This window comes from Fundulus heteroclitus, chromosome 11 (genome assembly GCF_011125445.2).
Source record: "Fundulus heteroclitus isolate FHET01 chromosome 11, MU-UCD_Fhet_4.1, whole genome shotgun sequence".
In the NCBI taxonomy this organism is placed as follows: domain Eukaryota; kingdom Metazoa; phylum Chordata; class Actinopteri; order Cyprinodontiformes; family Fundulidae; genus Fundulus; species Fundulus heteroclitus.
Genome location: NC_046371.1, coordinates 12,494,124 through 12,522,111, shown reverse-complemented (window position 1 = coordinate 12,522,111; position 27,988 = coordinate 12,494,124). Strand labels below are relative to the sequence as shown.

At 37.4% G+C, this 27,988-nt stretch overlaps 1 protein-coding gene across 1 annotated transcript; it reads right to left on the bottom strand.

Moving 5' to 3' along the window:
- Positions 1–27,680, bottom strand: gabrg2 (gamma-aminobutyric acid type A receptor subunit gamma2). The gene is made up of 6 exons (XM_036142878.1): positions 27,164–27,680; positions 16,802–16,941; positions 11,938–12,005; positions 6,471–6,691; positions 2,629–2,711; positions 1–167 (listed from the first exon to the last, which is right to left on the bottom strand). Exons 1-6 carry the CDS (start codon positions 27,307–27,309, stop codon positions 22–24), a joined length of 804 nt encoding a protein of 267 aa, XP_035998771.1. The 5' UTR covers positions 27,310–27,680; the 3' UTR covers positions 1–21.
- Positions 27,681–27,988: the final 308 nt, after the last annotated feature.

The following is a 27,988-nucleotide window of genomic DNA, read 5'->3' as shown; positions in this document are numbered from 1 at the left end:
GCTCTTTCAATAAGAGACGTTTTATATACCTGAAACGGTCCTGACGGTCTCAGTTGTGTTCCTCAGGCCAACGAAGGAAAATTGGTAAAGCCTCCATGAGCGAATGTCCCCAACCTCGACTGAGCTCCTTTTCCACCTGTAGGTTATTTCCTCCTTGGGGTAGCCATCTGAAGAGGACACAATGGTTGAAAACTCAGGGTGCTATTTAAACCGATAAAGGAGCATTGTTTTCCCAATATATGAACAACCAACAGTTGATACGCCGAGTGCATTTTGTTCCGGGTTAAAAAATAAACAAACTGCATCTCTGTTAAATTAAGCTAAAAACCTAAGAGTTTGAATAGTTTTATTTTATTTATAACAACAAAATATTAATCTTTCAATGACAAAATTCTCCTAAGCCATGCACTTCATGTTAAAAAGACATTTGCCTCATTTGTGGGGAATGTATTTTCTATGAAAATTCTGAGATGTAAAAATTACATCATTGACTTAAGACCACGGGTGAGTGGGCTTTCAGTAATTTCATTTTACCCCTGCACGCTCTGTAGTTGCTCTAATGAAAACAGTAATCTTACTTGTCTAAAACAGATTCGCTTAGCTGAGCCAATAGATTATCATAATCAAGTCATGTTTGTGAGTATCGAATTTCTGTGCGGTTTCAAAAAGCAAACTAACCAAAAAAAGTAATGGCTTTACTGCTGGTCCTCAAGAAAGTACTGTTACAACTCTGCAGACAGTCGAAGTCTAGTGAGGAGCTTCGGTTTGAATTATGCAGGTGGACTTCCTTGAGTGCAAACTTAAGTGCTCTCAGACATCCAATAATGTTGGTCTTCAAAGTAACACATCATCGCCAACCAAGAAAGCAGTCTGCTGTTTTGCTTTTAATGCATCAGGAACATATTATAGATTCAGTCTCCTTCTGGAAAGTCAAAACAAGAAGGATACAAAAGCTCAGTGTCAGTAGTAAATTCATTTCAATCTACTGCAGTTATAAACACCGAAATGTGTTGAAACTAATTTTTTCAACCAAATAGCCTGATAACATTTACCGAGTGGTAACACCTGGAAAAGAGGGCAGGCTCACTAAACTTTTGCTGCTTTTTGACACGTGATGGGACAATTTGCCCCGTGATAAATAGCTGCACGCTTCTCTGCCTGCAACATCTGAGGCCGAGCTCAGTGCTGTTTGCCAAGCAATTTCCAAAGCCGTGAAAAAATCTATAGCTCTCATCAAATCTAAATGAATGCATATGTTCTAGTTTTAGCCTTGATAACCTCGTCAGCTTCGCTTTCTTGAGCCATTCGAGAAGAGTTATTTTTGGAGAAAATCCCATAGTATCTCATGGTAGAGCTTTAGAAGACTCATTAGTATGACTTCCACCCCCCCCCCCCCCCACACACACACACACACACACACTGCCTACATGGGGATGTTATGTATTTCGAGTTCTTGTTACTTTTTGATAATATTCTAAGGTTAAATAAAGTCCACAAGAAATATCCAAATGTGCAGAAAACTCAACCAACAGTGCTTTTGGTAGACGATAAGAAGGAAAAAAAACACTTGTAGATTACTGTAGAGAACTTGATTCATAAATCTATAATTACAGGGTTCTACAAACACAAAAATGTAATTTCAGCAAAAAAAGCCCAGGTGTTCAGTTGTCAAGCCATTGAGATGTCAACTGTATTGCATTTAGCTAGTATATGACCCCACCAGATGTTTATAATCAAGCGCACTTAATGTTCAAAAAGATGACTGTCCAGAAAACGAGGGGAATTAAAATGTTGGTCACTGTAAGAAAAAAAAAAAATTGACACAGATTGGCACACCAATATGCAGATAGATTAGACTATTTGGAGTTAAGTTCTTTACCCATTTGGCAGGAGAAGAATGAAATATGGTCCAAAACTTTCGGATTGCAAGACAACTTCTCTTCCCGTTGAGCAACCGTCGACCCATTAACAAGATTAGATTAAATGTTAATCTGGTAACAGATAAAAATCTTAAAATAAAAAAATTCTGTATAGTATATGGTACAAAATTGACACTAGGTTGCTCTTTATTATAATCATATTCAACAGTTTTGTTCCGAGTTTAAATGTACCATTTCAAAATAAATTTTAGGCAGGTATTAAACATACTTTTCATCAAGCTCACGTTTCTGTCCCACTTCCCCTCCCCACAATGGTCAGATGTATTGTTTCAATCTTAAATATTATTTTTATTAGCTGTAAATTCATAATTAACAGGAATAAAGGGTTGAAAACACCAGTCTGTGTAACCAATCTGTATAATTTCTATACCCTTAGTCAATTGAGATACTGAAAAAAAATTATTTCAATAACATTCTAAATTATTTATTATGATTGGAACTGTCTCTGTGTACTTGCAACCTTTAACTCCTTTCTTATGATTTTACAAGGTTTTGTTGCATCTGAAGTTCAGTTTATTTATTTTGACCAAGAAATTGGATTTTGACCTTTGAACATAAAGTTTTAGAATCCCCGCCATATAACATGCGTATTTGCACAGAGCTATTTCACTACAGTCCTACACCATGCATACAAAATAAAAATAACAGGCTTTAAAGTAGTAACGTAGTAGTGTATTGGTATGCTTACAGCTTGAAAACTCCAGGGGACAGGAGTGCTCATCCATTGGGAAGTTGTTTAATTTCAGCTGGCACTCGGCATCAATGGTCAACCTGCAGAAACAAAACATTAGAATTCACTTACCAAAGGATACTAGCAATAGTTAAGGTTTTAAACGCTATATACAGGCATAGTCACTTGAATAATCTAACAAGAAAACCATGATCTTTCAGCTAATGATGCAATACATTTTAAAGTAAGATTTCACAAAATTATATTAGACAGAAAATATTTTTATTTTTTCTTTCCCCCTTGAGAAAGTTTAAAAGCGAAGTCATTAAACTTCTTCTTAATGAGAGATTGACCTTAAATTGCCTCACCCATCCATGCATTTGCTATTGTCATGTATCATTGTGCTTGGAATCACAGCAGCCATCCTAATTAACCAGTGCTTAAGTTCTGAGTTTCCTAACAAATTAATGAAGTGGAAGGCTAGTGTTCTGCTCAGGAGAACATCCATCATGGCTTGATTGAACCGGGAAGACTTTACTTTCCTCTCTTATTATCACAGGTAATGCATTTTGGTGTCAGGGCAAATGTCTGCTGTAATTATGGCAGAATGCAAAAGTGACAATAGAATAAATTAATAATTGTCACTTATTTTGATTTATTGGTATGAATACATACGTTTAAAAAAATAGAATTAAAAATGTAATATAATATTACACTGTCAAAAATGTCAGAATGAACCCTTGTAAAGCATGATAAAAATGTCATTGATAAAGGGATCCCAGGAATTTGAAGCTTAATAAGGTTTAACTATAACCTGTTTTTTTTTATATATAATTATTTATCATGCAAATATCCCATCAATTAAGAGATATCACAACTTAAACTTTTTTATTTCCCAGGGCTTGTTAAAAAAATACAGTTATGTATAAAAGGTGTGTTCATCTCAAGATAGGAACAATGTTAGTCGAGTTGATAGTGTTTTAGTTTCAATGTGGAAACTTATGAAGAGGTCCTCACTAACAAGACAAATTGACAAGGCAATATATTATCAATAGTAATATTATTTAAGAAGAAAGCCCTGTTTTGCAAATGTATTCTAAAAGGAACACCCATTTCCCTTGTGACCCAATCTGAGATAAGTGCAAGACAATAGACAGATGATAATGTAAGTAAGGTAAACAAAGAAATCAGGTCAGCCCTGATGATTTTGTCTGCAGACCTAATTGTTCATTGTAGTTTAGACCTGCCCTGTTTTGTGGATGAACCACGCCACACAATGATGGAGGTGCACAAAACAGATTTTAAAATGGCAGTGCAGAAGATGACTAATAGCTCCAGTGGAAGGTTGTATTTCCTGAGTTGCTGCGCCTTTTTTTGAACAGTGTCTATGTGTGAAGACCACAAAACCTGAGAAATGGCTGTTCCGAGGAAGCAGAAGTGATCCAGAGTGTTCCAGAGTGTTGCTTAGTATAGTGTGTGTGTGTGTGTGTGTGGGGGGGGGGGGGCATTGTCGGGGGTACTCTCTGCAAGCACATCATCTCCACTGTCTTGAGCGATTTAAGCTCCAAGTGGTTCTGACTACACAAGTGGACCAGCTAATCCACCAGCCATCCTCGGTTTAACCAGTGTCAGTGAAGTTGTCTGCAAACTACAGGAGTTTCACACACGGGTTTGCTGAGGTGCAGTCATTTGTGTACAGAAAGAAGAGGAGTGGGCAAAGACCACACTCCTTGGAGGTGACAGTGCCGATGGTTTTTGAGCTGGAGAAGACGCTTCCCAGTCTCACTTGTTGTTGTTGGTGAGTCAGAAAGCAGATAATCCGTTTACAGGTTGAGACTGGCATTGGGAGCTGATTGAGCATCTGGCGGAGAATGTCTTGGGTTCAAGGCTGAGCTGAAGTCCACAAATTAGATCCTAGTGCACTTTCCTGGGTTGTTGAGGTGGTGCAGGATGACATGTAGTCCCATTTGGACTGTATTATAATGTTTATTTGCCCAGTAACCAAAATGCAGGGGGCTTGTGGTCTCCTACAGATACTTCAGGACCAGTCTTACCAAATTATTTCATGACCACAGACATCAGAGCTACAGCCATGTAGTCATTTACTGAATTGAATTATATTCTCAAAAGGTACTGTGATGTGATCCTATTACATATCTCAAATATCTGTGATGGTAACCTATAAGCAATAAAGTCAAATAAAAAAAAAATGTAAAAACATCAAACTGTTATTGGACGTGTAAAGTTATCAATACCTAACAAGAAACTCATTGCACTCATGTGGTTTTCTGAATATACTTTACTTATTATTACTGAACCCATCTCATACTTGTACGAGCAGAATGCTGTCCAAGACTATACTAGGATCCAGTATCATTGTTGATTTACACTGACTAAGAACTTAAAGACTGTTTAGATAAAGTGCAATTTCTTATGGCAACTAAGCCTGCAGTGTCATGAACCAGACAGTGGACCCTTGATTCAACCCAGACACAGAGTTGCATTTAAAGCCAGTTTATTCCAGGCAATAGCAAGAGCAGTCTGAAGTCTGGTTTTTCTTGGAAAATCCACAAGGTCCATGTGGCCATATTACATAATTTTGGCTAGCACGACCCTCAGCGAGTCTAAAAGTTTCCGCTCCACGCACATATGCAGACAGTACTATGTGAAAAAACGTGGCGGATGAGCAAGGGCTTCTTCTGACAGAGGTTCGTAAATATAGACATCTTTATGATGCGGCCCATAAAGATAACCATGATCATCAAATTATTAGCAATTCCTGGACGGAAAAGGCCATCACCCTTGGAAGAAAGTAAGAGGCTATAAAATGTTGGAAACAACAGTTTTTTTCTACTTGTACGTGTAGTGAATTGTAACACATTTGGGGTAGAAACACAACGCTGCACTCTAGAATCTAGGAGAATAAAGCTTCTTCAGAGAAAAAGCCGTATGGAGCATAAATGCTGCAAACGTGGTGTCCACACATCTCATTTAAGCCCGAAACGTATGGGTGTCAAGCATAAACCAGTCTTTACTCACTGCAAAGTGTCAGGTAGAATGACAGAGCCTTGATCAGAATCCAGTGGACAAGCAAGGGTCATGCACTGGTAATCAGAGATGAGCAGATGAATCCAAAGCATTAGGCAAGTCTCGTAAGTCAATGCATAGAATCAAGATCGAGGTCCAGAGAGAAGAAGCTTGGTATAAGTGCGTCAAGGGCCAGGCATGGAAAACCAGGAGACATGATTGAGTTCGTAACGTGGTGATAAATCAAAAGCATGGAAGGAATGCTGGACATCTACGAACAAAGCTTTTGATCATCTGGTGCGAACTTGGTGGAGGTGGAGAGCTTAAATAGTGCAGGAAACAGGTGTGAAACATAAGGCTGATTGCAGCAGAGCAGGCAAATGTGGTGCGGTGCAGAGAGAAAAACGGCACAAATACTGACATGCAAAGGCAATTGAACGACAGACCGTTGCAGTTGCAGAGAAAAACATTTTCCCCCAGAGAAACATGATTTACTACATACTACATCACAAACAGACAACTGCTATGTTGTTATGTAGTACTGTTGTTGAAATTATTGGGGAGAAGAAAACCCACCCAAATGACTCTCTTTGTAAGCACAAATAACAGATCATGTTTTTTCAGTCTGATAGAAAAATATTTTCTACATGAATTAAAATAAAAGCAAACAAAAAAAGCTAACATGTTTTCTTGAACATTAGTTATAATGGTTTTAATTCTTATTTTTTTTCCTAAAATAAACAGTTAGTAGATGATGAACCAATAACATCTGAACAATGTATTATGTTATCCCGATATTGCTGAAGCCTGACTTCTCAACATTGGCCCCTTACCTTAGTGTATAGAGTATTCTTCCGTCATTCCAGATCCTGAGCATGCGATTGGGTGTGGTGATCCAATGGGCGTCGGCTTTCTTTGAATTCCGAAAAAAAGTGTCTGGGATCCATATCTTCCCAACCATGTTGCTGTTGAGACGAAGAACTTTCATCGTGCTGTTGAATTTTAACCTCCTGTCGTACCAGGTCTGAGCAAAAAATATGTCGATGGTGTATTCCTGACATAAACATAAAAAAAATACATTGACATGTTTAAGCTCCAACCAACATGTAAATTTGCAGCAATATGTTACATGTAACGTGATTTTTTTGACAAACTGACAAATGCTGTGTTGCAGACTTTCCCATTCATTGCCCATTCATTAAGTATAAACACCACTGCGGTACTCAAAGCTGCCTTGGTAGCAGGAATTTTGTGGCCCACAGGCCTTTCAATTGAACAATTTTTGGCACTCATGGCAAAACCTTTGGACACCACCTGTCTAGAGGAAAGATTATATAGATATTTGGTCTCTGCCCATCTTAAGGAATATGATTTAGAAAAAAACCTTAAGAGAATCTATACTTTTATTCTCTAATATGACATAGCTCTTACAATACACCAAGTCAGCCTCTGATATATAACTGTACAACTATTTTCTAAGTATGAATGGGACAAATAAGTATAGCAACAGCAAAAACTGTCACAAAAATAATAGCAATAATTCAAGTGGGATGGGAGGGCACTTGTCTATTTTCTAATTGAGTGGGTGGGGGGGCTAACTCTACCACACTTTGAATCACATTAGAACTTTAATCAATACTAAGCTATCACATTTCAGTAGCAGCAGGACTAATTGTTTGAAATTAAGGTAATTAGGCAATATAATACATTTTTATTAAAATGTATGTGTAAGTACCATGAAACTGTGGTACATTTGCTAAAGTTTATCATGCTGTAAAAACCCTGTACCTAGGTGAGTAAGAGATAGATGGAGCCGGAGGATCTGACAAAGCAGAAACTCAAGTTGGTTCAGAGAAAATTAATTGCAGCGTCTGACTCAGAAATGCCCTGCTTCCAGTGGTATCCCTGGTGGTTCTAGTATTGAAAGCTGATGGATCAAAGGTGGTTCAGAGACTTTGAATATCTCCTCCCATTCCTCCCTTACCGTCTCCACTTAGGCACAGTAGGCAGTGGTACTCAGAGTTAGACCTTAAGCACTTTTCCTTAGGCTCCTGTGAAGCTGATGAACTTTTAATGTACATTCGACTTAAATCAGTTTCACTAGTATTGTGAATGTGCAGCTCCCAAGTCATAAACCTTCCCTTTGAAGCCTAAAGGAGTAGATATAGGGCAGAATTTGCATTAGCATCTAACTTTTCAGATTTGTCTTTTTGCCAAATTAAATCATTAATAAATCTTAATACGTGTATTAATATATGTAATGCTCATTTGGTTGTCAGTTCTTATGTAGTTTATTATAATCTTTTTGCTTTCATTTAGGTGTCATTGTTAAAGGGTCAAACATAAATGTCTTTTAATTGTAAAAAAATTACAAAAATCCTCTTATTCTTCTTTGAAAGGGTGATAAAAAGTTACTCATTGCAGTGAATAATGAATCATCCTTCAGACCGATTTTGATAGGTTGCGATACGGAATGGTTTTTAACCTCAGTATAGTTCAACAAAACATATATATGCTACATGATACTGATTTTTTTTTTTAATTTTGTTAGGAATATTGTTGGAAAAAAGACCACATTGTTGTTCTGGGCCAGAAATTGTAATTCTTAACAGAGCAGGTAAAATATTTGTTTTACTGAAGGATTACCACTTGCTGGTTTGGCAGCAGTCTTCAGATGTTCAGATGGCAAAAGTGATAGAGGAAATACCAAGGAAATAGAAAATAAATTTGTGGTCTTATAAAACAAGAAGTTCAAAGGGACGTACACGAGGGGTGGAAAAATGGGGATCTGTGTGGAAGAGGACAAAGGCATTGTAACTTTCTTACACAGCTTTGCCGAAATATGAAGTCAAAATCCATGCCAAAAGGGTTCTAACTGAAATTGGAAAAATACTTTAACTAGAGAGCATTCTCCTTTTTGTCTAAAAGGGACAAACAGGCACTAAGGACAAAGTATGAGTAATACTTCAGCATCTTTATGAGGGCTCAGTCACACACGTGGGAATGTTTGAAGAGTAGTGTTTTTTTTTTCTTTTTAAACTGTTGGACATATCCAAGAGCAGCTAAGCACTGCCAAGCTCCCACAGCTATAGAAGCTTGATTCCTGATCCTTGTTCTTCTTCAAGCATCAACCTTTTTCTCTGCTTTCTTCAGCCAATCCCTTCCCCACCTCCTCTAGCATTCACAGGGTGTAGGATTGTCATAAGAGATTTCTAAATCGAAATTAACGAATCAAAAATTGCATGGATGACTGCTACAGATGAATAGTCCCCGCACCATCAGTCTTCTGTTCTCCTCAGAAAAATGACCCGGCTCATTTGTCATGTCCTTGTGCTAACGTACTGTCCCAATAGCATGCATTACATGTGAATGTGAAGCCATCAGTCAACCTTTCATAGGAGTAGAGTGCCCTTTTTTCACACAGTTGCCACAGTCATTATGCTTGTATTGTGACTCCCTAATGTAAGCTCAAACACTCCTTTTAAAACTGGGCACATCAATGTATGTAAATGCAGTTAAGGAGAGTGGGTGTTGAAGTTAACATTGAGGTAAATTAAACACCAGCACTATGCTCTAAATTGTTTCACTTCCAATCCCAATACCAGAGCTCCTTTCGCTTTAATGTTATTATCATCACATTGTTGTTTTTACAGGCTGTAATAAACTCCTTTTTACCGGCATGTATATGTATGAATATAAGCATGTGCATTCCAAAATACAACTTGGGATAAGTGTAAGCTAACAAAAGAAGTCATAAAAAAAGTAAATTGTGTTCACAAAAAAAAAAAAAAAAACATCCTGGAAAGAAATGTGCAACTTAGCAGCTTTCAAATTGACTGTATTTATGAAATCCAAGAGATATTTCCATAAAGGGTAAACTTCTCTGTTTCTTTTTAACCTAACTTTATTTGAATCACTTCAGATTTTTTTTAAATTATTCTACTTTAGTTTTGTCTTTTTTACTCTCTTAATTGTAGCAATGGCAGATGTGAAGTGGATTATAAAAAAACATTATTATTATTATTATTATTATTATTATTATTATTATTATTATTATTATTATTATTATTATTATTATTTCATGCTACCCCTTTCCAAATAAAATTCAAGGGGTTGATTCATGTGATTAGCACAAATAGGCTACTGTTTCAGCAAGAAATCATAAGCTTTCAAATATTTAAAATGCAATAATGGGTTTACCATGAATGTTAAGTGTAAACATTCACGTTAACCCAATGATGGTGATGATAGCTGTTAAGTTAGTTTGGAATGATTCCAGAGGTGAATCCCACCAATTGCTACTTAAAGGTGCCTACATACTCACGTATACTCAAGTCTCTGGACGTCCACCTGACATGTTTACACAAACTAGATGACTTTTTTCTGAGCACATTCAACTGTTTTATGTCTGACAGTGAGCTGATACACCAAGCTGCTCCAAGCTGGGAGTAGCAGTGATGTGCAGCGTCTCAGCCACTCTGTGACGCAAACAGGATTGCAGTAGCTGCCTGGTGAAGACTAGATGCCGCTAGGTGCTCAACTAGCTCATTAAACTTAATAATATCCATTTACTTGCTTTGCCAAACTAGCAGAAATGTGGGAAATGTGTAATTTTTCACAAGAAATGTCAGGTATTGCTAGTTTATGAAGTCCAGGGGCAGCCTGCATGGCACGCAGTCTGCATAGAGTCTGTTGTGCTGGCTAAACATCCCCTTGCTCTTCAGTGGGCACTTTTTCAGATGGTTATGTCTGTTGTAGGCCACGGCACAGCTTTCGCCTCTCGGTACAATGGCTTTGTAAACGTACATTGAGGTCTTGCTTTGTGGTGTAACATATTTCCACTCAGCTGGCATGTTGTGATTAAAAGTTGGTTATGTGCTTGGCTAGCTGGCTGTAGAATGGATTTCCTGACCGGAAGCGGTTCTCATCATGAGAGGCGGAGGAACTCGGCTCTGTTCAGAAAATCCTTTCCACAGTTAGCAGCCAGGTGGCGGAGACTCTGGAGACGTTCCAGCAGTTTACATTAAAGCACAGATCCAGCTTATGGATCGGAAATGTCCGCAGGTTAGGTTGGAATTTTCCAATCCGCAAAATATGTTACTCTAAAAGTCTACAATACAAAGACTACTTTTACAGGGGAAGAACCTGGGAAGACTGGGACTGGTTAAGGTTAAATCTTAACACCAGTATACGAATACATGATAAGAGTTGGTTAATAGTACTCAAATAATCACATTAAGCAAATGTATCAATATATCCAAGAGTCAAAGCAGTTTGAGATGCTATTTCTACGGAGAAAAAACAAACTCAATATAGGCTTGCTTCTCTAATAATAGATTTGTAAACTGTGTAAACACAAAATTTGTGTGTATATTTGGGAACTTGAATGTGTGTAATATGATTTGCCTTTTAAACCATTCTGTGCGTAAATTTTGGTATATTTAAGCGTGTACTCAAATGCACACACAAATGTAAAAAAACTGCAAGAATAAAATAGAATTACACACACAACTACTCATACAAATACAAATCCTTAAATACATATGCATGACTCACCTGTTACACATGGACAAAGCTGTTGTTATGCGCAGATCACTTTAAAAGTGTGTAACTCTTTCTGTGTCTTTGTCACTGTCATGCCCAAAATTCCCCATTGTGGGACAATAAAGGAATATTTTTATCTTATTGTATCAATGCTTTTTTTCAAAAGTTTTGAATGTCATAGAAATGAAACACATCTTGACGTCATTTAACAGCTTTTGTTAAAGTAGAAAAGATAATTGTTTACAGATGACAGGAATTACTTCAGATTATCTAACAATAAAATTATCCGAGAATTGTGATTAGAGAGTGCTAATATACAGTACAACCTCAACTATCAATATTTGGTAGTAATTACCTTTTACTGAGTGTTCTGACGGTGAAATCATGTTTTCAGGGGCAAGAAACCTTCTCTGCATTCACTTGATGGTAAGAGGAAGATTAAAAGTGACCATAATTAAAAATGTGATGTAAGTTGCCCCTTTTGTGATTTGTGAATGACCTATATATGTTTTTAAGCATAATTTCAGAGAAAATATTATAAATGAATGAGAACTACTTTAAGTTGGAACTATGGTGAACTATGAGCAGGAATCAATTATTTCTAACCTGACCAAACTGAATTTACAATTAGTTCTTTTTGAGGATGAACTGGCAAAACACTGGACATGGCAACCTTCATCTGAATGATAATAAAGGTTAAGGAACACTTCTGATAAGATGGTGACAAATTTGTATAAACCTTCCTTTCCCACTTACCATGTTGATGGCATTTACTGGGCCGATGCTGTTGACAAACATGTCGGTGTGGATCACTGTTGGCTTGACTGCAGAGAAGAATAGGACATTAGATCTTAGGGATTGGTTCTCTTTTAGAAAGTCGCATGATGTATTTTTACAACATGGACAAAAGTTATTCCATCAATCATATGTGATAAGGAAGTAAACTCATATGAGGAACATTTATTCCTCTTTTTATATGCCGTTTGGCTCCAGTAGTAGCAGCACGGAGGGTGGCCAGTCACCATTGCTTTAGGTCTGTCTACATTTGGCCAGAGAGTCTTATATGCTGACAGATTTTCTAAAAACAATATGAATTTAAGAATGGAAAACATGCTTTATTTATGAAATTATGCAAAAGTAATTTATGAACTTCACAAAGACCACTCCCATCCCCCCTCAGAGTCAGAAAAAAATGCTCTCAGAACTGAACTGAAAGTAAAATCTGTTGAGCTCTTTTTGCTATTAAGACAACAATTCTTACTAGACAGGACACTGGGAAGAGAAAAAAAAAGAACTGAAAAGGCTGGTGTCAAATTGACATTCAGGCTTTTCAAAGTCTCTGAGTTAGCCTTGGTCAGTAGCTCCACTTTGGTAGCTGATGTTTATGGATGCAAGGTCATTATGTCTGAGAGGAAAGTCAGCGTTTAGGTATAGTCAGGCTCAAGGCCTCATGTGGGATCAGAATACTAAATGTGCTCTTTACACCTGGCCTCCTCCATTTAACCCATGCATGAACAAACAAATCAATATCTACTGAACGACTTACTTTTATTCAAAATTACACAACCCTTGGAAGTGTTTACATCAGCAAATACAAATACATGGACATTGTGGCCTGTAAAATAGCCAATTTATGTCTATGGTTAGAATATTTGTATCAACAAATACCAAATATAAACAGTGTATTATCAGATAAAACCAAATGCTTGTCATTTGCAATTGTGATGGGTTGCATTTGTAAGGCAAGCAATAAACTTCACAATATTTTAAAGCTTGCTCAGACATCATATGGAATGTAAAGGTACCCTCATGGTGATAAAAGTTAATTAAAATGGCTTACAGACCAATTACAGCAATTCATTAGAAATCACATTGACCTGCTCACTAATATAATTACAAAGCATAACAAAAATAGTATTTTCTGTACTGGTTGATCTCTCCATCCATCCATCCTTGCCGTTCTCTGCTTATTTGAGATTGGGTATTGGGGGTAACAGCCTGTTACTAACAGGTCCAAGAAGGAAACTGACACATCCCTTTTCCGAGTGACACTCTCCAGCTCCTTCCAGAGATCCTGAAGTGTTCACAATAAAAAAAAGATATGGTCCTCCCTGTGAGTTCTGGGTCAACCCCTGAATCTTCTACCAGTAGGACGTCTCCAGAAACCTCCAAGGTGAGGCTGCTGATCAGATGCTTAAACCACGTCAACTGGCTCCTTTTAATGCAAAGGAGCAGCAGCTCTACTAGCTTTTGCCCAGGCCGTGGAATAGTGGACCAAATCTCTACCCTTGCACAATTGCTGAGGTGGTATGGAAGTTTGTTTTTCTGGTCTGTGTAGATTGAGCGTGTGTATTTTGAGAAGGCTCACTGTGTTCCGTGCTATCCATGAACAAAGCAAGATCTGGTCGACAATATCAGCATAAAGACAAACTCGTTGATGTTGGGTGTTGTTCTTCATCAGGGTAACCCCTTGCCCCATAGCCTGGTTGTGGTGTTCATTGACAGAGAAACTTCAGGTTCTTATCTTTTCTCTTTGTGAATGATCTGGTTATGTTTGTATCTTCAGGATATGTTCTCCAGCAGACAATTGCAGCAGAGAGTTTAGCAGGTGGGAAAAGGGTGAGTTCCTTTAAAGTCTGAGGTCCTGATTCTCAACTGCAAAAATGTGGACCACTCCCTCTGGGTTGGGGTTTAGTCTTTACTGTCACAAAAGGGGTTTAATCATGTGGATGTTTTGTTAAAGAGTGATGGTAGGAAAAAATGGAAGATAGATAGATGGATTAGGACTTCATACGCAGTAATGTCAGTGCTGCTCTGGACTGTTGCGGTGAATAAATAGCTATGCCAGAAAGCAAAGCTCTTGATTTGCCGGTCTGTGTATCTTCCCACCCTGACATATGGTCTTTAGATTTGAATAATTACCAAAAAAAAAAAAAAAAAAAAAAAGTCCAAGAAGTAAGTGCCTGAAGAGAGCTTTCTCAGTAAGTGGTTGGGATCACATGTAGAGATGGGATGAACAGCTCCGTTACCCAAGAGGATCCTTTTATTTTGAAAAATGTAATATTTTTGAACAATGCTCTGATCGTTTTGCAATGACTGAAAATTAGGCCGATCAAATTTTTTTCTCTCTCCAATTTGCTTCAGTTTTCATACAAACAGCACTCTCCTGAGACATTAAGTTGAAATAGGCATCACAATGGACTTTAAAAGAGAAGCAGTGGTACAATCAGCAATTAATCTAAACTCACAGCACTCTGTGAAGTGGACATAAACCTTCTCTCGGCCTAAATATGGCTTGTTAGTACAACCATACTGCTGGCTCAGACAAGAGTATAGCTAGCTAATTGTTTTCCCTGTGGGGATGTGTAACCTGTAGCAACTCAAAGACCAGCATTGAGAGAAAAATATAATAGCGCAAAAACGGTCACTGCCCACTTTCCTAGTGGCTTTCGGTTGAAGCTTTAGCACAAAGTAGATTTGAGCTGCACTTCAGCTCTCAGAACAGCCAATCTTTTTAAGATATACAAATTAAATTGACATGATTCAGGAAGTGTGTCATTCTGGAAACATTGGAGGAAAATGCTATATACAGTCCCAGAACAGTTACTGACAGCCCGTTTAGAAAATGCCAGAAAATAAATTAACTTTTTATTGCAATGGCAATATCTCCCACTGACAATTTCAGCAAAATCTTACATGTCATTGGTGGAAGAAAAATCCCATGTCAAGAACTGACTTATTCAACAAAGTTGTAAAACAATTGTTGTATTCATTGTTGCGAATTATTTGTACAACTCCTTCTTTGCACAATTTCTATTAAATATCTGATCTCATCTTTGCTCTGTTCTGTTCATCTTGAGATTTAGGACTAAGAAAGTGGCCATGAAAAAAGGCTGAGTTTGTTTCTGATGAACTATTTATGTTTATGTAGCCATGTATATTGTATATTTTCAATAACCTGTTGACTAAATGATTACTCATATTCAGTTTTTTGGCTGAGGCTATCAGATTTTTGTGAAAAACATATTGGTATAAGTTTAAAAAATATTAAGTGAATTTATTTAAAAGGACTTTTTTGGTTTCAGCAACTGTTGCATTGATTGTTTAGTTAAACCATGCATGTTTTAACTAGTAATATTTGCACCACAAACTATACATATTCAGAACACAGAAATGGTTCATTAAACACAAATTAACCTTTTTAATGCAATCAACTCAGTCCATAGACCAAAATTCTACTGACATTTGTTTGCTTGAGCTAAAAAGAAGAGAGCATTAAATAGAAAAATCACAGCAGAAATTGTCTAATAGGGAAAATAATGAGGCTTTATGAAGAGCTGACAATTAGTTTAAAGCATTTCCCATATATAGTAATATAATTTTTTAGGTGACCATGTGCTTCAATCTCCCACACTAGCAACTGATCACATTTTCATGGTTATTTTTTTTCAGCTAGCATAAATTGTTTGTTTTTTTTCCCCACTGTTGAGCACGTCAAAAGTCAATTTTTTTGCTGTCTGCTAATGGTGTATGTTCCTGTGTAAGGATGACACTCAATGAACCTTTCAGGAGGATTTATCGCATAATGTAGCGCATCTACTGTGGCCTATGCTCAAAATACTTTTCAAATGCAGAAACAAAATAGTAAAAATGTTAAAATATGGAAAGCATTAATATTCATGAAGATAGGTTGCTTCTATCAAAAAGATTTTGGACAAAAATCTGATATACCGACAATTAAGCAAGAATCCAGTTGTACTTTATTATTTATCGTTTATGTATTACAAGTTTTCTTTCCTTAAATGTATAATAAAGAACTCAGACTATATGCAGGGAAGGAATAAATGAAAGAAATGTTTGATAAGGTTAAATTAAGATGGCCAATAATTACAGTACTAATGCATAATTCACAATTAGCACAAAGATTGGCAGGGCTTTGTCATTACAGGACAGTGCGTGACGGCTCCAGGCTATAGCCATATTTTTGCAAGAATGCTGCCTCATGAATCAAGCATTCAGGGATACTGAGTATCTCCCTGTACTGCTCTCACAGATTGATGTGATAGGTGCATGCAGACAAGCAAGTCCTCCTCAGCTGTCTGTCAAAGTGAAAGGAGTGAGCAACTTGTCTGTGGGCTTACAGGACTATGATGAACAGCTTCCATCGCCATAACACACACATGAACATAAACACTGGTAAATACATTTTTAAAAAGAGCCAGGTTGCTCGTCAAAACCAAACACACACAGGCACTGTCTGCTCAGCATGTTGTAAAAAATAAATTAGCTTAGTTTTTTTTGTTTTTTTTCCCTGGAGCCTGAACAAACATAATATGCCCATGACATGCAGCCACAAGAGATGTCCTGGTATAATGTATTGTCACTCATAATTATTTTTATATTTATACATTCATGTTCATATTATATATGATTGAAGTTGAGATTCAAGAACTACAAACTTTTCTAAACCAGCTTATTTGGAAGCTGTTTTATTTAATATAATGTTTTGCTATTTACTGCTTATGCGTGACTACAGACTGACCCAAGCATATCCCTTTATGATTCAAGGACTAAGTGGATCAGCCATGAAAATAAGGGAAAAAAGACAATTACTCCGTACCTCCAATGTCAGGTCTGAGCTTGTTATCGTAACCATCAAGTAGGCTGTTTAGGATATGTGTGACATCACTCTCGTACACTTTGGGCGTCAGCACCCACGTCTTGTTAGACACCTCATCGTCGTCATCATTCTGGAGGGAGCTGCAGAGAGGAGAAAGGGGAAATAAACTTAACTAGTGATTGCTTTAAAAAGGCAAGCAGGCAGTTTTTCCTTCAGCAAAAGTGTAAAGCAAAATTAAAACTCAGAAACAAAATAAAAGTCATGACTGAAATCTTCTGTTTAACTGTTCAGATCATTCAGATTTTCTTCCAATGTCTTAGTTGACTGAATCCTTTAAAAACCAGACTGAATACCTATGAGCACAAGGTGATTACAGGCATGTGGCTTAACCCACTTATACATGAAGGTTCTACGTTTTACATTATGACTATAAGCATATGCAATCCATTGCGGGTTATGTTTTTACTAGACACTAACCATTATTTTGTTCCTCTGTAAGGTATAGACACAGCAAGAATAGGATAAGTAAATAAGTTGGTGTGATGCACATTAAATCATCAAATCTTCTAAACACAAAAGATATTTAATTTTACTTGTCTACTCAATATTTCAGTAGAGAAATAAAAACTGACAAAAAATGTAATTCTATAAGAAAATAATTTATGATTGTGTAGTTTCAGTTTTGCATTTTTGCAAACGACCAAGATAAATGAAAAGAAAAGAAAGGTAGTGACACTTGATAATAAACATTCCTATAGTGAAAAACAATTCAAAAATAATTTTGGTATAGACCATTTAAATGTAATCATTGTTTCACCAGCTTGACAAATTGAACCTATATAACTAGTCATTATATCAGTATGAAAGTGACCTAATAGTAGATTTGTTTTCTTCCAAGCAGATTGTTAAAAAACCTCCAAAGAACTGACATACTTTAACATCTCAAGGGAGCGAGGCAGTTATAGATCTCTCTTTTTGGTCTATATTTAAATAACATCCATCTGATCAGATAAAGTCATCCACTTTATACTGCAAACATTAACCTGTAATTATAAGGGAAGGCGTAATGGACAAAAGCATAAAAGAAGAATATGACAACAATTTTATTGCAAACATTTTATTTCAGAAGCTGTTATACACTAATATGATGTATTGTTTGGAATAAGAGGCATTTGATAAAGAGCAAGATAAATTTAGACCTAAACTCAAAATGCTTGGTATCATTAATGAGTCTTAGCAAAAAGTTATTATTAGGCTTTAAAAATAAATAAAAATAAAAACAAAATTTCTACTTGTCTCATCAACTCCCAGAGCGGATAGTAAGTTGCAGACAAAACGTCTGGCAAGCAAAACAGTGTTCTGTTTTGCAGCTTTAATATTTTTAGATATTGTTTTTAATGTCTCTATGGTATACAACAAAATACTCAACAGAATTCAAAAAGTTCAAAAACTTTCAATAGCAAATTTCCATACTATATGTGAAGAGATAATTGTAAAATTAACTCTTCTTCATAGCTTTAGTAATGCATGCTGGATAATAGATAGTGGCCAGTGCTTATTATGGCCTGAAGTTAAGTACAGTTTTCAGCCTCTGTCTATGAACCTGATTTTCAGAATTGATTACATGTTCTTAAGGTTAAGATCTGAAAAGGTTCCTGATCCAAGTACAAACATTTGATCTTCCTCCGCATTATGAGACAGTGGCCTATCATGTTGGAAAATACACATATTAATTTTAAATTGTGGCCAGATTTTTATTCATAGTAGTGCTCTTAGGCAGAATTGTGAATAAGAAACACTTTTGGATGAAATGCAACCATGCACATGGACTGCACCATGATGCTTTATTGTTGGCAAAATCCAGGGCTGATGGTAGCCTCCACATTTTCCTCTCTGGATAATTGATGTTTCAGGTGTTGAAAATACATGGAGAATTTATAACAGAAAATAAAGTGCGTATGTCTTCTGTTATCCATTCTTGGATATCATAAATAAGTTTCACAAAGGGAGTTATCTGTGTTTGTTTTTTTTCCGGTATGTATTTATATCCCAGCACAAGCCTGCGTATCAGAGCTTGAAAAAGTTCTCCCTGACCTGATAGCTGACATTGTGAATAAAAAACACCCAGCCTCTTTCATCTTAGTTTGTCTTTGGAAGTTTAACAGTACAGAGATTTTAAATTAACTTCCAAAACACAGATAGCATATCAAGTGTTGAAACAGACACAAAAGCCAACTGCTACACAGTCTTGAAGGATGCCTAGCTGTTTTCCATGCAGTTTTCTGACTATGTGTCCTGTGGTGGAATTTCAAACATACTCTGTGTGCCAGGGCAGTTTTGCTCAACAAAAAGGATATCTCTATACCTAATTGTGTGATTGGCTTTAATAAATCCTGACTCAATCTAGCATCAGAGTAGACAGGCTAATTTGACGTAATAGTAACTTGGGTTTGAATGACCTTCAAGCATTTGGATTTGTTTGTGTGTCAGAGTGCATATGTGTGTATGGGTACGTGTATGTGTAGAAGTAAGTTTGTTGTGTTTAGTGGGTGTATGTTAAGAAGTTTGTCACCTGGAAATGTATAGTTGTAAGAGTCTGAAGATAAAAACCCCAGACCTACTACCTAATAATCCCAGACCTACTACCTAATAAAAGACATACAAGTACTTCTGGTTCAGTGCTTGTATGTCTCTTTTTTTGTGTCTCTGTGTTCTGAAACCCCTCAGTCAGTTGATGCAGATGGCGGTTCACACCAAGCCTGGTTCTGTTGAAGGGTTCTCCCTTTTAAAGGGGAGTTTTAATTTCTGCTGTAGCTACATGCATGCTCAGTATTAGAGATTACTGCAAAGTAATTGATTTAATGCAAGCAACAGTGCATTGTCACTACATGGTTATTGGGGGGGTGGGGGGGGGGTGCTAGGGGATAAAGAACAAGTTAACCAATGTGAATGTTTAAACTGAACTTAAATGCTTTGATTGATAACTATGATCAATTTGGAATGTATGTAACTGAGTTGTGAGCTGTCTGTATGATTGGACTTAACTGTTTTTTGTAAAGTGCCTTGAGACCACAGGTGGTGTGAATTGGACTATATAGAAATAATGAATTTAATTGACTTTTCAGCAGTTTCTACTGTTTGATAAGACATAGCTGGTATAATTGAGCAGTAACACCTATGGACACCTTTATTTCCACATGAAGTCCATGATCTTGTGAGCAGCATTCCATCCATCTATTTTCTAACACAAGGGTCGCAACACCCCTTGCGACCCTTGTGGGGTCGCAAGGGGTGTTGGTACTTATCTCGAGCTGTCAATGGGCGACAAGCAGGGTACACCCTGGACAGGTCGCCAGTCTATTGCATGGGCAACACAGAGACAAACGGGACAAACAACCATTCACGCACACACTCACACCAAAGGAGAATTTAGAGAGGCCAATTAACCTAACAGTCATGTTTTTTGGACTGTGGGAGGAAGCCGGAGTACCCGGAGAGAACCCACGCATGCACAGGGAGAACATGCAAACTCCATGCAGAAAGACCCGGGGCAAGGGTAGGACTTGAACCCAGGATCTTCTTGCTGCATGGCAAGCTACCCACTGCATCACTGTGCATAAGTCCTGTGAGCATAATAATGTCTAAATGATAACATGGTACTATTGAGTATGACTTCATCAAAAGTGGATTGCATTTAATAATTCTGTCTGTGACACTACATAAAGCTTTCTTTGCCAGGGGCAGGTGGAACTGAAACTGATGTGCATGTGCTTTAGTGTGTGACAACAAGCAAATATTAGCATGTGCTACATGCTAGCACAAGCTACATTTCCAATGTAATCCTTTTTTTTACTCCTGTTTCAATTGCACTCAGGATCGGCTTTTAGTGTCTTAAGTTGTGACAGTGAGTCACCTTTGAAATCCTGGGTTTTAAAGTACTTGCCTGTCACCTCAGTGATATTTTACATACATGTAAGTCTTTGGAAAATGATTATACTGAATCAGAGCTAAAGAGACAGCAGTCTAAAATAACAATGGATCAGGGATGGTAAAAGAGGGAAACTGCTTCCATAGAAAACCAAAGAGACAAACGGCTTTCTTGCGTTCTTAGGTTTGGTATAAGAGATGGTGTGTTGTCCAGCAGTCTTCCTTAGGCTACATTAAATGCCATTGAGAGCCATCCATCTCCACCATAGCATCAGTGCTTAAATCCTTAAGTCTTTATTACCTTATTTAGGTGCAAACAAACAGAGGAGACAGAGACGGTTTCAAGAAGGAAAAGGGAATCTGCAATCTTTCCAAGTAGCAGGATTTTGTTATTCATCGTGGCGTCTCTATGTGTGGGGAAATATTCCCAACATGAGCAGTTCAAAGAGTGAGCCATGTGTTTTCCAGTGCAGACAGAAATGAGGATCTGCCTACTAATTTGATACCTGAAGTTATACTGAGAGAAAGAGAGCACTGCACCATCTGAGTGCAAGTTTGAGCTGTATGTGTGTATGTGTGTTTCTAATTATGCATATGTATGTCAGTGACTGTGTTTGTACAGATGAAAATGAGAACACTGTAGTTGGATCACAGATCAAGAGAAAACTACACTGGCCAATGCAGTTCCTCATATTTATAAGAGGTTCTTAGTCATAGCAATAGTTAAAGAAACAGCTCTAACACTACCAAATCACATTCCCTTTGGTTATATTCTTTTTTATATTCCATTGTATAACAAATGAAGAAACTAGATCTAATAATCAAGCACAGCATTGCCCAGCAGCAAGTGATTTTGTATATTCAGTAACAAACTGCTGTTGTACACTAAGTTGATGCCGCAGATTTCTTTTAACAAGCTCAACAGCACAAGGGAAGAAAACATAAATTGTTAAGAAGCCAATCGCACGGTGGCAACGCAATGGACTTTGGCATTTAGACTTGGTGAAAAAGATTTTCTAAATGTCAAACCAAGCATTAGAATTGGGGAGAATGAGATCTAACCAATTTTCAATGGTTTTTGGGTGTTAGATGGGCTGTCCTGATTATTTCAGAAAAAACCCTGATCTACATGACTTTTCAAAGGCGACCATCATTCAGGTGTAGAGGGAATGGTCCGATAAAGAGCAAAAAATAAATCCAGCGGCCAGCAGCAGCCTGGACAAAAATGTCTTATTAACATCAGGGGGTCAGAAGAGAATGGGCAGACTGGTTTGCAATTAAACAAAGGTAGCAGTATCTTAAACAACACCTTGTTACAACCAAAAAATGCAAAATGCCATCCCTGAGCGCATAACACATTGCACCTTGAAAGAAATAGGCTACAGCAGCAGAATACCACATAGAGTGCTACTCTCATCAGCTAAGAACAGAAACTAAGGTTCCAGTTTGGATAGGCAATAACAAGATTGGACTATAGTGCAACAGAAAAAGTATGCATGGTTTAATATGTCTTGATTTGAGCTGGAACATTCAGCTAGTTGGGTCAGAGTTTGAAGCACATAACATGAAAACAGGGATATATGCTGTTGTAGTTCAATGATAAGGCTGCCACTGGTGGAGCACTGTTGTGGGGGATATTTACTTGACACATGTTGGACTCCTTAGTCCCAAGTGAGCAGTATTTAAATACCACCGTATATCTGTGTCATTGATTAAATTCAGGATCAGCTTTAATCACCAGGATTGTGCACACAAACAAGGAATTATATTTTGGTCAGCATATTAGGGTCAAACAGTTTATGTTCCTCTGGGAATAAGAGTGTCAAAATGATAACTTGGTCCTACTAAACATGACTTTGTCAAAAGAGGGTTGCAATTAATAATTCTGTCTGTGACACAAAGTAAAGTTTTCTTTGCCAGGGGAATTGAAAACTGATGTGCATGTGCTTCACTGTGTGACAACAAAAGAAGAATAGTATGTGCAGGCCACAAGCTAAGTCCTTTCTTACATCTGTTTCCTGAAATGAGAAGCTGCTCATTACATCAGCTGGAGCTAATTTTTTTTTGGCAATGCAGTGTTAATGAACATTGACTGTTCATCAGACTGACAGTCATGCCTTTGTCAATGCCTTTACGACCACATTGTATCCATCCTTTGATAGCTACTTCTTGCAAGATAATAAAACTTGTCACAAAGCTCAAATGATTTCAAATTGGATTCTTATACACAGCAATGAGTTCACTGTACTCCAGTGGCCTTCATAGTCACACAATCTCAACCCCAAAGAACATCTTTGGAATGTGGTTTAACAGGACAGATGGATCATGGATGTGAAGCCAACACATCTGCAGCAACTGTTTGATGATATACTGAAAAAATTGACCAACTGGGGGAAGTTTTAAACATATTTTTCAATCTCAGCCACAAACAATCAAGGTTGTCCCCAGAAATAGCAAGGCATACCTAATCAAAGGCCCAGTGGTGTATACATTTCTGACTCTGCTATATTTTCAAATACTATATTCAGAGTAACATTATTTTTCTATAAACGAGATCACATGGACCTGATACTTGTCTGTCAGTGATTCTGTCTCAGTGTGTCGGAAATAATATTGCTACTAGGGCCGATAACCAATATTTACCAATATTATATATATTTCACTGCCCTCCCTATCCGATGTCATCTACCACAATACTGACATTGCTTCTCTTCTTCAGTTAAACACCCCGCAACCATGTATTGCATTAAAATCACTATCACATGCCCAAACAAACACAACATGGCCATCATGTATCCCAATAAAAGCATAAACAACAATACAGTTTGTGATGGCTATCCATGCACTAAGTTCCTCATAATAAATGGTGTTTTGCACAAGAAGGAAATTATAAACACATCGATTGGTCCTGGCTAAAGTCTCCACCCTGTTGATTGGCTGATGCTCTGGTCTAGAAAGTTTACCTCTCCATTATTGGTACTACTAATTAATACCAGCTATTTATTTTAAATTCCAGAGAAACAAAAACAGGATACAAAAATTAAAAAGTGCTATTTACAAGGATGATTAGAAAGGTGAACAACAGCCAGTCTGTTGTAATAAATAACAGCAAATTGGTAAGAATTTACTAAATGCTGCTCAATGCTTTGGAGTTCATATTTCAATACAGAAAAATACTTCATGTATGTAAATACAAAACAGCCACAAATTACCCCATTTTCAGCCAAGTCCCACAAAGCAACTACGTTTCACCTGTTGCAGAGGCCTTTATCTCAGAACAATTAGAACATACTGAGTAGGTATATCTTTTCCAGAGATGTTACCAGAAAAAGCTATCTTGTCTCTGAAACGCTGTCAAGTTTTCTATCATTATAGTGAAATACATCTGGAATGACGTCATTACAAGGCAATGTGTGACCTGTATGACTCAAAGGTCCTGCAGGCACACTATAAATGGAGGCTACAATCTTTGATGCCATTGTCCTGTGTTTGATTCATGGCCCCAGGCAGCTTACTGCATTTTATCTCTTTTCATTTTATCTCTATTGTCTTTTCCCCCTTCTCTTCCTGTCAAGCTACTAATGAATAAAGACCACTGGCACCCCATAATATTTAAATCAAAAACAGGGGAAAATAATAATAATCCAACTTTGGAATGTGTAGTCATAAGAAGCAGTCTGGCCTAAACCCTGCACAGCTCATCAGCACAGATACCTCATACTAACTGCCAAGCATGGTGGTGAATGTATGGTGAGTTGATGCTTGTTTTGCAGCCACATATCATGGGAACTTGAAACGGTCGAGTTGAACCACAAACACATTGGTTTCCAGAGTTAAATGTGAGGCCATTTGTTCTAGAGGTGAAGTTTCACCCGAACTGAATCATGCAAAAGGACAACAATCCTGAACATAATAAGCAAATCTGTAAAAGTGGGCTGAAAATTAAAATAATGAAGGGGGTGCGATGCTCCAGAAACAACTTCCTTTTAAGTTCACTAAAATATTTTTTAACAACGACCTTCATTTTGGACACATCTATACTGCTAATTAAAAATGTGTATAAATGCCTTAACAGGAATGTATTTCATCAAGACCTAACACCAAAATTCCACTTATTACTGCAGCTCTGTATCAGTGAGCATCGGTTGACATTTTAACTATTTACTTTTACTATGAAAGGGGGCACAAAATAACAAAAACAAATACAATAAAATAAATTGTATCAAGCATAACAGGTCCAACTGTTTTTAACTTATTAGTTACTGCTCCGACAGAAGGCATGTTCAAGTTTGGACTTTTTTTTTTTCTTCAATGCTTTGTCTTTCCCATTTTGAGGAATGGTTAAGTGAAATGAGTGCCTAATTCACATCATATTTATACCAGGGAGAAACAGGTACTCATGGATTCTAATGTAAACCTCATAGACACTCTTATCAACTTTAAAAGCTCCAGTTGCCCCAGATTAGAGGTTAACATGTGAGTTTTTCTTTAGTAAATAAAAAGGTACACAAATTACACTTTTAATTTCCCCAAAAACAGACAAAAACAAAACAATAAAAGCATTGTACTGCAGGTAAATTTTGTAATTTTAGTGTTTTACATATCTTTACTAGTGGTACAGTTTGTTGTAGATTGCACTGTAAACAATTGTATAAGTCAAGCTAATCTTGCTCTCAGGGCTTTATTAGTATGCTCTGTAAAGTTATGAATAAATAAATACATTAAATAACATAAATACATTTTTAATCCATGTTTGCAAATGACACCCATTCTGCCCTGTCAGAAAACGTGCCACCTAAGACTGAGATGAGGTACCAAAACAGCAAGTATCCCACAAAAAGATTGAATTACAGTCACATGACTTCTTCAAGCTGTGTTCCAATGATATCAATCTTTTTTCACAACCCACATCTCATATTCAATAAATGAGAGGATGTTCAAACACACTTCCTGCATTTTTTTTTTGTTTGTTTTCGTTTAATCAGGATTGTGCAGCCACTTTGATCTATATCTGGAACTGACAGCGTACTGAGGTCCATGTGTCATAATGCTGTCTGACATCGGTGCACATAGCAGATGTCAGTAAGTTACAAAGTGGCATAGATCACACTGAAAGCTTGCAGAGACCTTGGGAAAAGCCTTATGTAAGAGCTTTCATACATGAATCATAATTGACTTTGAAAATGGCTAGGTCCTGCAGATGATTATAATTAAAACTGCATTGTAATTACATCATCCACAGGACCTTCATCATAAAGTGAAATACTTTCTATATTGCATGTGTGACTTTGGTTTAAAAATTATGATTCATCCATATATGATTATTTTAGAGTAACAGGACTTGCTTTGATCTGTAGTAGCTGTTGGTAATTGCTCATGCTCAATCTCTAAATTCCAAGACAAATATTTAACTCTGAAGAGTGTAGTGTTTACTCTAGCACATTATGAACACCAGTTGTGCATACAATTAGAAATAAACAGGCCTGACAAAGGAAGGGTTAGACAAGGAGCCCTGAGGTTGCGATTAATGTGATGGAGACAGATTTATCTGCCTCCATTTTTCACTCTTGAAGCAGCACAAGAGAAAACGATGGAAGGAGGAGGAGAGAGTGAGAGAGAAAAAAACCATCAGCTATTTCTCTTCCAGCACATGGGGATGAACTCCTCACAGGCACACAGCTTTTATTTAATAAAAAGGGGGAAAAAATCCACCACACCTTAGGCACAGTTGAAACTGACATTAAAACCGCTGAGGACCACTCTGTGCTTTCTTAGCCCTCGTTGTGCCTTACTCTTATGTTCTCTGTGTGGTCGTCTGCCATTTTGAAATTATTTTTATTTCAAATAAAAACTAAAAATGCTCTGAAATGCACCCAATAACACTGTCGCGTCAGACCGACGGTTTTATTCCACCTGAGGCTTATTCAACACAGGAGTTTATTTAGGAAGCTTTGACTCCTGAAATAGACTTGATCCTTAAAGAGAGCTTATGTAGCTTTAGCTTTCCCCCAACTTAGCCTGCTACTATGCTATTTCTAACCGGAGACATACTGAGAGGGACTCTGAACGAGCCACCCCGCCATAGGGTTCTCTTTTAAGAATAAACAGTAACAAATGTTACATTATCTGACATTATGGCGGTCTTTGGGCGTATGTCGCGTTGTGTTGTGTAAATAGAAAAAAACAAACGATCTTGTGCTGATGTTTATTAAAGATCGGTAAGTGTAGAGCCAAATGTATATGAAAGCAAACATTAAATATCCACCGGGTTTATTTCTTAGGGGGATTTAATCGTTCAGAAGTCCATACAGTGGGGTGATACTAAATGGGAGGAGACATCGCATTGCAATGTGCAGCTAGAACGAGAAATATGCAGCCCCACAGAGCCAACACAGATTCACGATTTGAAAGGAAACGTGCATTTTAGTAGCTTACCTTTGAGAGAGACTAAAGACAATAAACACCCAGAGCATCCGCTTCAGCGGGAGGGAAGGTTTCGCCATTGCTATTGAGCATCTGAAGGTGGACTTCGGTGAAGCCGTCATCACCATCTTCGTTTCCCCTTTTCTGCAGATGGACATGTCCGTCTATTTACTGTGTTTCCTCTTCACGATACATTACGCACGCTGGCAGTAGCGGCTCTGTGATTCTAAATCCAAGACGGAGGAACGGACGCGAGCCGGAATGCGATCAGGCAGAACTAAATCGATGCGAGTCGGAAAGCTCGATTTATACAGCCGGGTCTGTTTTTTTGCGTGTCGGCGTCCGGTTCGACAGCCTAGAAGGGGCCTACAGACCTACCACAGAGAAACGAATCCTCGAGTGACAAAATACACATGCAACGAGCAGTTAAGAAAAGCCTTGGAACCTCAGTGTGAATGCAGATTAACGCTGGGGTCAGAAAGGAACTGATTCACGTTGCTGCAGCACAGATCAACACATGCGCGGTGTCACAAAGCGGAAGTGTGTATATATATATATATATATATATATATATATATATATATATATATATATATATATATATATATATATATATATATATATATAGATAGATAGATAGATAGATAGATAGATAGATAGATAGATAGATAGATAAATATAAATGTTTGCGAGAGCCTTGTTAGCGCTATGGCTTTGAATCCCAAATCAGCACCATGGAGAGCTGCATTCCACTTCTATTCACTTCCAAAACTGTTGTGCTTATAGAGTGATAAGAACGCAATATTGCAAAAAAGTATTAACTCGTCTTCAATGATT

Bases quoted from the DNA above. Each gene is read 5' to 3' on its own strand.
- gabrg2 (XM_036142878.1), bottom strand. From the start codon at position 27,309: ATGTCCATCTGCAGAAAAGGGGAAACGAAGATGGTGATGACGGCTTCA. The intron at 16,942-27,163 runs GTAAGCTACTAA...TCCTCTCTGCAG, and splicing joins GTCTTTAGTCTCTCTCAAAG to CTCCCTCCAGAATGATGACG. The intron at 2,712-6,470 runs GTAAGGGGCCAA...TTGTTTCTGCAG, and splicing joins AGAATACTCTATACACTAAG to GTTGACCATTGATGCCGAGT.